The 11988-nt window shown below is 39.5% G+C and overlaps 1 protein-coding gene across 1 annotated transcript; it reads right to left on the minus strand.

The window, feature by feature from the left end:
• Nucleotides 1-278: 278 nt before the first annotated feature.
• slc25a28 (solute carrier family 25 member 28) lies at nt 279-7986 on the minus strand. Its single transcript, XM_032553341.1, has 4 exons — nt 7459-7986; nt 5356-5584; nt 4650-4706; nt 279-3652 (listed from the first exon to the last, which is right to left on the minus strand). Exons 1-4 carry the CDS (start codon nt 7801-7803, stop codon nt 3102-3104), a joined length of 1182 nt encoding a protein of 393 aa, XP_032409232.1. The 5' UTR covers nt 7804-7986; the 3' UTR covers nt 279-3101.
• Nucleotides 7987-11988: the final 4002 nt, after the last annotated feature.

Here is an 11988-nt window from a genome sequence, read left to right on the forward strand (position 1 = left end):
ACTTTGTAAATGGATGAAAGCTCTGCATGTTATTAATTTAAGTCGTCTCACTTAAACTTTAGCGTACATTAAATATGAAGGAGGATTCTTTTTGATCAGGGTTACATGTGTGCACATTTATTTGTTTGCTTTACTTTTTATTTTTTTTCTTACTCTTTGGACTCCTGAGGCGCACCTAGTGTTTCCCTCACACTGCTGAAATGTGATCAGTTTGGCCCTGACAGATTATAACACAGAGCAACTAGAAACGGTTTTAGTAGACAAAAACTTACTTTCAGTGTCTTTTAGAGCCACATTTCTCTTCTTTATTGGCTATCAGTCAATAGGTGTATTCAAGGAGAAGAGAATTACAAATAACCTCCTCTTAAGTCTATTAGGAACTATAAATACAAGTAGATACTGTAGATGCATGCAGACAAGAGACTCAGATCAGGCTTTCCCTGTTTAAACAGGTGTTTTCCCAGACAAACCTGGCTGTGAGTCGGTGTGTATGGAAAGACTGGTAAGGAGGAGTTGTCACTCCTCACTATAATCTGTAAAAGCATTAAGTCTGCTACTCTGAAGCTCACAAGTATACATAGTGAATGCTTGCTAATGGATTTAGGTTTCATTCAAATTTGTTTTCAATGGAGCAATGACGTGAGCATGTCAGAAAAAAATTGTTGCACTGGTTCAAAACGGAGACAGAAAACCTTAGTTGTTTTTTTCAAAAATGCATGTTAATGAAATTTGCATATACTCGCATTATTATGTTAGACAAAAGTTGATATTACAGTGTAATGAAATTTAATTCATTAACAAATCTGGAAAAGAGAAACATTTATAAGATGTTATTGTAATTATTTTCTTCATCTGATACCAAAGAACTGAATAAGCTACAGTATGTTGTAGCTGTTTTTCCATCATTGTGCTTTTCCACAGTTAGTCATGTTACAACCACAACCTTCCCTGTTTTTTGACCAACATAAGCAGTGCATAGTTATGAAATGGAAGAAAAATTATTTGTTTTCTGTCCAAGTATATAAAGATATCTTGCAAAAAAATAAACCAAAAAACAGCCCTTTTACTCAAAATTATGGAAAAGAATAAGCTGGAATGCTTGTATTGACTATAAGAAGCCATGTCATCTCTTAAATACACTGTCCAACTCATCTGCATCTTCTATCAAAATGTACTTTGTCATGCGTCATTTGACAAAGTCCAAAGTGTTACTTTTGCAGTTGTTTGGATGCACGCTGTGTACCCATTAGGTCACAAGCCGTTTCTGAAAGCCTAAGGGGTCAAAGTTGAAATCTGCACCTGTGCTCAAGACTAAACAACTGTACCTGCCTCAAAATGAATGAAAAAGATAGCTGTACACTCAAATTCAAGAGGTGCTGAGAGAGCAAATGTGATTTCAAGAGGATTGGAGATGCCAAATTCTACAAGTTTTAAACACATCCTTTCCAGGAATAGATTTAAGTTGTTAATGTGAAAAATGTTTATCTAAAAAGGACAAATAGAGCACTGAGTGTAAAGAAGCTGCTTGTTAAAGCTGCAGTAAAACGTTTTTTTGTACATATTTAAAAAAATTGTCACTATGTCCTGACAACAATATGAAACAGAATCTGCAGAAAAAAAATATAGCTTATATGCCTCCTCCCTGTGTTCCTACTGCCACCTGCAGAAAAACCCTGCTCAGTCAGAAACAACCAGAGCCAAAGGACTTTGTTTTCACAGATTATCTCACTGTCAAGATGTAGTCACAGTTTCAACATATAAACACATTTTCTGTTATAAAAGTTACCTATGTGATTACTCGCCTGTGTTTTCTGTCCTCTCCAGGGTGTTTGAACAAATGCTTCCCTGAGTATAAGGGCATCATTTAAAGGTTCCACAAGACGATGGAGTTATAATAATACTAGGGTTAAAATATACAATATCTAATTATGCATGTTGACGGTAAAATGGTGGAATTTGGTAAACTCACCTGTGACTAAACAATGCTTTAGCCCAGCCTCAACCTTCATCCGCACGGTAAATCTAGCCACTAAAAGTCATCTTCTTAGAGGAGCATAGAAGTCTCATATTTAAACACATAAAAGGAGAACTTTTCTCTTTTACGAACAGTGAGCAGAGCCCCTCTGCTGAAGTTTTATTGAACAAGTGCAATTCAGTGTCGGAAACAGACATCAGCACGTAAGAATGACAGCTTCAGGTTGGGTGTGTGAAATGTTATGAATTCAGCTCCTCTTTTGGTCGCAGTAAGAACAAAACTCCTACTGATGAGGCGCACAAACATTTAAACCTCAGTAGTTCAAAAAAGCTGAAAACAGACCAGTTATTACACATTTCAACAGCAGGGGAAAAAAAACTAAATACATTTGATTGAAGAAACTTCTGACCGAAATAATTAGAAATTAACAAATACGGTATTTTTCTAGGGTATTTGTCTGCTAAGTTCTGCACTGAGTCTATTTTTCACTGACATAAATAATAAATTAAGATTTATTTTACGATCAAGAAGTTAAATATTTTGACCCATGTCATTAACTGTAGCTTCGTGGGTTATAATGAATCTTTTTTTTGCAAATTAACAATTTGACAGATTGTGTTGAAAAAATCCCCTGAAAAGCATCTGTATACGGCTAAGGGACATATAAATGTATGTTTATGCAACATAACCATTTTAACCAATTTTTCTAGTTGGGGGTGTTTACATTTTTACATCCAAACATGTAATGTAGACTTGTGTTATCTGAAAAGCTTTATCTGGTTATATTAAAACTATGATGGAAAAACAAAGTTTCATAAAGTAAACTCTTGACAGAGGGTTGTGACTGCCCACTGCTGACTGCTAAACTCTTCTTTGTGTGTGTTCTGCTTCAATAAAGGGATTACTTAAAATTAATAACACTTGAAAATACTGTGTAAAAGTTGTATCCTATGGCTGAAATGGTGAACAGATGTAAAATTACTAAAAATGGTTCAGAAGGTGTCTTTCTTATCTGCTCTGTCTGAGGAGATCAGGATGACTGAGGCGTATTTCATCTGGTTGTATGTGCGTATGTGGCCACAGCGAGGCCTGATGTATAAGAGAGGCGATTAAACCCATAAGAAATCTACACCTCAGCCTTGATATGTTGGATTCTCATATTGTTGTGCTGGCGCTTAGTAAGTCCGTATTTGAAGAACTCATAAACAGACCAGCTAATGGCTGTGGAGGGCATCTGGTAGATGACCCTCGCTTGTGCTCCCTTGAAGAAGCCCTGCAGGCCGCCCAGCCTGTAAACCGTCCTGAAGGCGTGGACCAGACCTGAGACGTGTCTGTGGGCTCCCTGGCTCTGGCTGGCGGAGCTGAGGGTGTGAGACTCCTGGGTGTTGAGCAGGGTCTTGCAGACGTCCAGAGGCGTGGTGGCTGCCGCTGCGATCGCCCCGGCCAGAGCCCCGGACACCATGTGGGACGAAGGGTTGTATAGTCTGTGAGGGTTGAGCAGTTCCTGGAGGTACTCGTAGGTCATGAAGTGGAGCACCTGGAAGGGCACGTTCATGGTGAGCTGGGTGGTGTAGCTGCGGTAAAAGGCAGCAGGACCCTCTCTTTGCCACACGGCGCCAACACAGTCCAACACGCCCCGGTAGGGCGACTTAAACATCTGCATGCGCTGCTTCACAACTGGGAACAGGTGGGGTAGAGGTGTTAAAGGGAGGAAGGAGCCGAGCAAGTCCAGCGTTGACAGCACCGAGGAGAACCAGACAAGAAACAAATAGTCAGTATGAGATGTGAAGGAAAGCTGTTTTTCAATAAAAACATGAGCATGAAGTGTATCATTGATTGAGATTTCATGTGACAGACCAAAATAAAGTACCATAAGTAACAGCATAACATAATCAGCATTACAAAACGATGAAGAGGAAAGGATATCTTACTTTTAAAATATTTTAGACAAAAAAATATTCTAAATTAAAAATTAAAAGTTAGCTTGGCAAAGTATTGATCAGAGGAGTAGCTAAAACGCCCATGGCAACATTGGAGGAGCTGCAGAAATCCACACCTCAGGTGGGAACATCTGACTAAAGAACAACTATTAGTCATACACTCCACAAATCTGACCTGAATGACTTGTAAAAAAAGAAAGAAAAATTTCCCCTTGTTAGTCACAAATGATCTAAAGGACACAGTAAATACATGAAGGAAAATTCTCTGGTCAGATGGGACCAGATTTGGCTAATTGGCACCTTCCACACACAGCCAGAACTACAATAAAATTGTTTAGCTCAAAGCATTCTCAACGAGGTAGAGTGAGTGAGTCAAAACTCAGATTAAAAATGCACTGAAATCTGGGCTTGTAAAGTGATAATATATTAAACATTCAAGCTGTTAATAATTTTGCGGGAAAAAAAAAGTATGTTATTCTTGCTGAGTTTGCTCAGACAGCTGCAGCCCACCCAACAGCTGCACAGGGGACTGAGACGAGTGCCCTTCCTCTGACATGTTTGGGCAGGTGGGTCAGGGACAGCTGTAATAGAAAGTGGGTGAGACTACCGGTTTGAGGCGGACATGGAGAAAAATTCGCAGAGGCCTGGCACCTGCAAGTGTCTTCTGAAACTCAAAACTGCTGTTTTGAGAAGGGGAAAAAAAAAACCAAACACAGTACAAAGTTTGTCCTTACCTTCTGCTGGGTTCATGGCTGCATCGTGAAGCAAAGTGGCAACGCAACCAGCTGCTCCTGAAACACATACACACACAGACACACTTCTGCAGTCATCACACATGGAAATGGGGGAAAAAAAATACAGCCATAAGGAAATTTTTCACTTGCAACAGAACTTGTCTGGTCATGTCTGAGCATCTACTCCTACAGTTCAACGTTTTACGCTACGCTCAAGAAATTATGTTAACCCAGCAGAATTGGTATGCACTTTGTGACTATAAACATTGGAAACCTCCTTCAGTAGGAGCAAACCTGAACAAAGAGAGACCCCTGGTGGACAGTAACTCAAACACTTGAAAGAGCAGGGAAAGAGGCACAGTACCCACTAAACTAGAAAATAAAAAAAGAGAAAGAACAGGAATGACAGAGAATAACAGCAAGTTGGAAATCTGGAGGAAGATTTCCAAAATGGATCTTTGGAATCTCTTTCAGATGATTTCAAACATGACAGGTCAGACTACCACGAAAGCTGGAAGGAGCTGATATCTCTACAGAGCAAACAAGTATTTCTATTAAAATGCAAACGTTTTAACTCACTAGTAGCCTAAAGCTACCCAGAGCTTAAAAGATGCATGTTTAGCTTTAGAGTTTGAGTTGGAGCATCTTGTTGGAGTGTCAGATTCAAAACAAAAGGAATGTACAAATAGGGTTAGTTTTATGGTACCATTAGCCAAATGACTGTTAGCGCCTGGATGAATGGTATCACTTAGAGTCTTTTTGAGTTTCTCATAGCTGGCAAAATACAGAGCGTGAGCGGGCCCAGCGCCAATGGCCGTCGCATTCAGGCCTCTTAGTGGTCGCCAGACTCCCTCGGTGGCCACGATCCGGCGAAGAGCGTCCATCACATTCTTGTAGCGCGCTGCGGGGTCAGGCTGGAGACTCTGCATTCTTGTCTGCAAGAAAAAGAATGTTGCCATTTTAAAAACTTCATTTCTCTCCAACAATACCATTGGGATTGCATTTGGAACTGTAGCCGACCTCAACGTGATATTAAACCAGAGGGAAATTAACCTGTGATTCAGGTTGCTCCATGTTTTTCAAAAGAAATGGCAAAAACAAAAAAAACACAGCAATACAAGTGCTTGATTAATAGTCTTCAGTGTGATTAAGAGGACAAATGTGGGAAATGAGGTTTGTGACACTGGGTGGGGTCATGTTTGTGTACATAAATGACTGAATAGGAGGAAGTGTGCTGTTACAAGCTCCAGGGTCACAAGAGGACATAAGCTTACTTCCTTTAATCCTCTCCCCCCCCCTTGAACCTGAACCATTTCTCGTCCTAACACAGGCTAGCTTCATGGACTTCACATCTGCAGGAGCAAACCAAAGAGGAGCCAGAATTTACTCAAACTTCATTTCGGCTCAACCGTGTAAAACTTTCATAAATGAGCATATAATTTGTGCGCACTTCTTTTACACTTGCGAGTATTTTAAGCAAGTGGAGAAATGACCTATAATTCAGTTTTTTTCTGCTCTTTGCCACATCTGTTGTGCTTTTGTGCTCTCGGTGCACACAATTCATACAGCTACGCGTATTTAGCCTGGACAGAAACAGCCCCAGTAGGACCAAGGGAAACCTTGAGGAATGGTACACATGACAGAGGAAAAAATATGAATTCTCTCTCAATAATTTCTGATTTAGTTGTTCAAGTGGGATTTCTGAGGACCGACTGGCTTGGTAAACCAAAAGTGAAGGTAATCACAGTATACAAGCTGAACAGAAAAAAGTAAATAGGCCCCACTGCTTCTGAATGTGTCGAACTGATAAACAACATGCAATGACAATAAAGCCGCAGTCATCATCTATGATCTGTGATCCTTCATGGTTTAGAAGAACCATACACCACCATGCTGACCTCATCTTTATAATGTTTTTTATTCAAACATTTGAGGAATGGCTGGAATGTGATTCACACAGTAAAGACACCCTTATATTTATACTGTAAATTAAGATAATGTATGATTTAATTTAGTGCTGCACCTTTAGATTGTGCACCATGACCGGTGGCTAATTACTGTATAAATATTTCTAAACAGTTAAATATGTCTTCACTGAATGTGGGGGAAGCTTTTAAAGTGCTGCTCTTAATTTCTAACCTTCATACATCATCTTGTAATTTTCTTATAGATTATCTTTAAGTATTTTCCTTTTCATTGAAAACAGATTCTACAAACATTTTTCGAAAGGTTTTCCAATATCTACTAGTTTGTAAAGAAAAGGTTTGACTGCATTTTCTGTTCTGTTGAGCACTGTATCAGGTTACTGTTTCATAAACTTTTGTTTTGGTAAGTTTGTTGCTACACTACGATATGCCCTTTGTACTACACGTGACTTTCTCAGTAATGTGTTTTGCATATTCTGCTTTGGCCGTCCAGGATGCCGTAGTTTGCTCATGACGTATAAGCAGTTCTGTAACATTTTCCTCTGAAGTTCTGACAGCAGATAAGCTTTAAGTTAAAGAAATGTAATCAAACAGACGCAATTTGCTGAAGTCAATGTTGGTGTAAAACCCACAGAAGCAAACGTCGGTTAATTACCAATATAATACCTTGCTAACAAGTTAGTCAATGCTTGGAAATACAGCCGAGCCAGCTGACCTTCGTCACGGCTCTGCAGCGTGTTAGCAAAAGAGCTAATGAGCTAAGCTAACAAACATGGAGGCTGCACGGAGAACACCCAAGGAAAACAAACAGCAACCGGGATGTGAAAGCATTCCGCATTCATAAAAAGTTGTGGTTCAGTCTGTTAGCCATTGAGCCGTGCTACCTTCACACAGTCGATGGGGAACATGAGGCAGTGCTCCATTATCCCAGCCACGGCGCCTGCCAACATGTGGGTGCTAGTAGATGCTCCCTGTGGCAGACCTTCATAGTCAGGTTCCGAGTCCTCTGCTTGTGCATCCTGAGCCGCGCAGACAACGTCCACACTTTGCAGCTGCGATTCCCCCCCGATACGCGGCGTCAGGCTGCTCACAATACTTTCTGAAACTCCCCAGAATCTGCCCCCGAGCCATCGAACTTCTGCCCCAGCTGAGGCTCCTGCAACCCCGGCATCACCGCCTGCGGTCTCCGCTGTCATCCGACGCTTCCTCACAAATCCATCTGTTTCCATGAGAAACGCGGCAGTACGTAAAGTCTTATCGCGGGGATTTAAGGCCTTGACTTTCACATTCCCTAGGGGCTCCTAGTTACTGTGTTACGACTCTCCGTCCCCGCCTCTGTCGTTTCCAAACAGAGCCCAGCAGGGGGGGAGTCGTACTGGTCGAGGAGTCTGCACACCTACATCCAGTGGAGACAGCGGGATGAGGAAGTCATTGCTCATTGGTGACAGAGCCCATTCACGCTATTGGCTGATTGACATGCCACTCATGACTGCGTTTGTTTCAAACTTTTACTTAAAGAACGGTGCTTTTACACATTTCTGCCCGTTTAAAGTGCATATTTAGAACGAACAAACTCCTAAGACAAGATAAAGAGAAGCTGTACTCAATTTGGTCACATTTTAGGTGGTCACTTTTTCCACTAACTTAAAAATTTCAATTAAATCTAATTCTAAAATTTACACAGGAAACTGTTTTATTTGCCACAATTGGCTTATTGTTCTCAAACCAGTTTCACCAGAAAAAAAAAATCTAAGGGTCCACCCTTCAATTTCAGTACATTCATTCAACAGGGGAAAATGTTAAGGAAATAATTGCTCAACGGCACTATTGAACTTTGTTACCATTAGGACAACAGTTTTTGTTCTACAATATTTGACAAGGTTGGACCTTACAGAGAGAATGATCTTTGACCTCTTTGTACAATCATTAAAGTCTAGATCATCTACAGTTCTCTTAAGTCTCCCTCTTCACCACAAGTTTTCAGTGCATATCTGAGGACTGAAATGGCCATGGAAAAAAGTTATACTTGTATGCTGTGTACACTTTCTGTGTAAATTTGGCTTGTAGTGGTCACCAGATTTTCCTTCCAGGTCTACTGGTATTTTAAAGACTTCATGAATCCATGCTCATTAGCAATGTCCCCGAGGTTTTCGGAGGGGACATTGCCACTACCATGCTTAAAAATGCTTTTCCGCATAATCAGCCTTTGTTTGACAACCTACCAATTAATTTTTTTGTTGCTAAAAACCTAAAACTGAATCTCATCTGACCATAGCACGTGAGTCCAGATAAAGTACCGGTAAACTTCACATGTTTACATTTGTAATGGTAGTACAAAATAACCTTTTATTGGCATTCAGCCCACACAGCTGGTTGGCGTAATACATTCAACTGGTTGTTAAAATAACTTGGTGACCCCAAGAAGCAACACTTTTGTGCAGTTCTACAAAAGTGAGCTTTGGAGATTTTAGTTTTTTACCTCTTCTACTACTCTCCTTACTGCATGTGGTGCTAAAAGAGATAAAATTAAAAAAACAATAAAATGAACAAATAACCTGAATGCTTCATTATATTCACTACACAGAGGGACATGGATTCATAGCAATAAGTTAATTTAAAAAAAACTCAGTTTAACTTAAAACATTTAAAATGAAATCAAAAACCACTTCACTTGCATTCATATTTAAGAAATTGACAGGTGTGTCAATAAAATTTACAATATGTGATTTTGTTAAAAACCATAATTTCTTTTCCCTATGATAAACGGAGGCATGCCCAGATCAGCATGGACAAATCAGTATAGATGATGGATGAATCATGGAGTCATTTAAGACGTTTTACACAGCAGAGTTATCTTAAAATTTACTTTGCTCTCTTTAGGCTTGTAATTATTGATTGACTTAAGAAACTAACATAAAAATGTAAACTATTGAGATCATGAATCAATTTGATCTGCAGTGTATTAATTTCCCAACAAGCAAAAGTAACTACTGAAGCATCAAAATGAACCCACTTACATTCTTTGCTAGTGTGATCCCTGTAGTGCTGCTGGGAGCCTGATCCCTATCATTAGCACTCAATAGGATTTACTCTCAATGGGTTCATATTCATCTCAGGGGAACACAGACACCCAAAGTGCAATCAATTCTGCACATACTCCACTGGTAAGCAATTCAGAGTGGCCAATCCAGTTGCTGTGCTTGGTTTTAGACGGTGGGAGGAATAGAACCAAGGCATGCACTATAAGAACAGTAGAAAGTAGTTTCATCCGATCTTTGCTGTGTCAAGGTTGTGTAAATCACACAAATTTCACTCACATAGAAGGTCCAGAATTGAGATTGAAACCTAGGACCTTCTTATCTTTTTAGAATGAAGCAGCAGTGCTAAAACTTGCACTGTGTGCAGCAAAATGCAATTAATCAAAATGTTTTACAATATAAATACGCTAATATCAGCATCGGCATTTGTGATGTCTCATAAGTTTATAACTTTGGTCAGATTTACACATTTACTTGTATGGTGATCTGCTATCCAGCCTTCGCACCCATCCATCCATTGTTTACATCCGTCTGGGAAAGCCAGACATTCTTCTCCGTCTCTGTCCCAGTAGGCCATTCCCAGAAAACCCCAAGACCCTGTTCCTGTTCTTTTAGTGTGAACCACATCTCAGGATCACAGAAGAGGGGTGGAATGTGAAAAACAAGAGCTTTACCTTTGGAGGCTATTTTTTTTGTACAAAAAGCCTTAAATCTTAAGAAAGCATATAAATAAAGTCTGGTTATCTTTAAGCAAAATATAAAGTAAAGGGGGATGACTGAAGACTTATTCGCTTTGTTTATACAGTGCTCATACTATCACAATTCATAGACCTCTTTATATTTGTCATTCTTAAATGGAAGTTTTTTTGTTTCTCATTTCTGTTTCTTTTATTTTTAGGTGATGAATGTCATGAAAAGTTTCTCAGTGTCAGTTGCATCTCTCAAAAATTGCCAGATTTCTTTTGGTCACTATTCATCCAAATAAACCCAAGAGATAAAACCGATCGACTTCCTCATCCATAAGTGTTCATTCTGCACCTTTTATAGACTCCTGTGAAACAGTACCTCATGATTTCCGTGTATAAATGCTGAGACACGTAACATTTCCACCAGCGAATGCATTTGCCTGGAGGCAATTGTTTTTCTTTTTTTTTCTTTACCAAAGAGGGGTAATTGTGTTTTGGCGCGGAGCTGTTCCAGCTTAATTAGATTTTGGCCCTTTATTGCCTGAGAGAGCCTTCAAGGGCTGCAGTGTTGAATTTCTGCCGACAAAGGGGAATGAAGTGTTAATTTCTGCTTACAAGAACAAAATCTCCTGGCTGGATCGTCTGATCCAGTTACGGTTGATTGGTCGCTGCCGCAGACGCTCCTTTAAGGAAAACCGAGCAGACACAATATCAGGATCATTTCTCTTCCCTGAAACTAATGCTGCTCTAATACGCCAAGGGGGATGCGTTTTAATTCTTTCAGGAAACTCTAGATCACCATAGCTTCCCATTTCATTGCCCACTACCAAGAGAGTGCACAATCTACGCAAACCTCAGGAATTATTTTACACTGTCTAAGCAAAATACAGTGAAAATCCTATGGACCAGATGATACTCTAACTTGCTTAACTTCTGCTGTGTTTGGTTATTTTTACACCAACTAAAGTATTTAAATCATGTTTCAGATCTTACCAAGCAATTTCCAGCTCGTCCAGCCAAACTGCAGCTCGTAGATGGACATCATGATCTATGACCTCTTATCTCTTTAATGTATCGTACAAGAACCACTAGGCCAAGATGACCTCTTTAACAGCAGCACTCGGAAACCATTTTGTGTTAAGAGTTCTTCTTAAAGTGTTCAAGGTTGGCTCTTATACATTGACACGAGTTACACACATGTCCAGACAAGCTGTGAAATGATTGCCTTTAAAAACTTTATTGTTTTAGTGCTTTGCTACATATAATTTTACCATAGAAAAGAAACTGAAAATGTGGAATATCACACACAATTGGGGAAACAGGTGTTTCCTACACATTAAACTTTTCGGGTTTTTTTAAAATGAGAAATTCAGTACTGTACAGTAAATTAAAAAAAACTACAAAGTAATCCTAGATCTATAGCAATTAACTACTTTCACACTGTGCTATATGAATCAGTTGTGACTGACTAAATAAACGCTTATAGCTTTATGAATAAGTTTTAATGGGTTCAATGTGCCCCCTGGCGGTCATTTGCATATTTACAGCATGATCAACTACTTCACTGAAGTTACTGCCTTGCAAACCTTTTCATAGTCAAATGGGCTTGAAATGATACATAGTTTTAAACATTTCTTACAAATCAAAATGATAAAACTAGTTTCTTATTTCTTCGTGGTGCTGGCCACGC

This window comes from Xiphophorus hellerii, chromosome 22, assembly GCF_003331165.1.
Source record: "Xiphophorus hellerii strain 12219 chromosome 22, Xiphophorus_hellerii-4.1, whole genome shotgun sequence".
NCBI lineage: Eukaryota > Metazoa > Chordata > Actinopteri > Cyprinodontiformes > Poeciliidae > Xiphophorus > Xiphophorus hellerii.

Excerpts from the sequence above, each read along its gene's own strand:
- slc25a28 (XM_032553341.1), bottom strand. The coding sequence starts at position 7,803 with ATGGAAACAGATGGATTTGTGAGGAAGCGTCGGATGACAGCGGAGACC. Across the intron at positions 4,707-5,355 it reads TAACAGTCATTTGGCTAATG|GAGCAGCTGGTTGCGTTGCC; the intron begins GTACCATAAAAC and ends TATGTGTTTCAG. Across the intron at positions 3,653-4,649 it reads AGCCATGAACCCAGCAGAAG|TTGTGAAGCAGCGCATGCAG; the intron begins GTAAGGACAAAC and ends ACCTGTTCCCAG.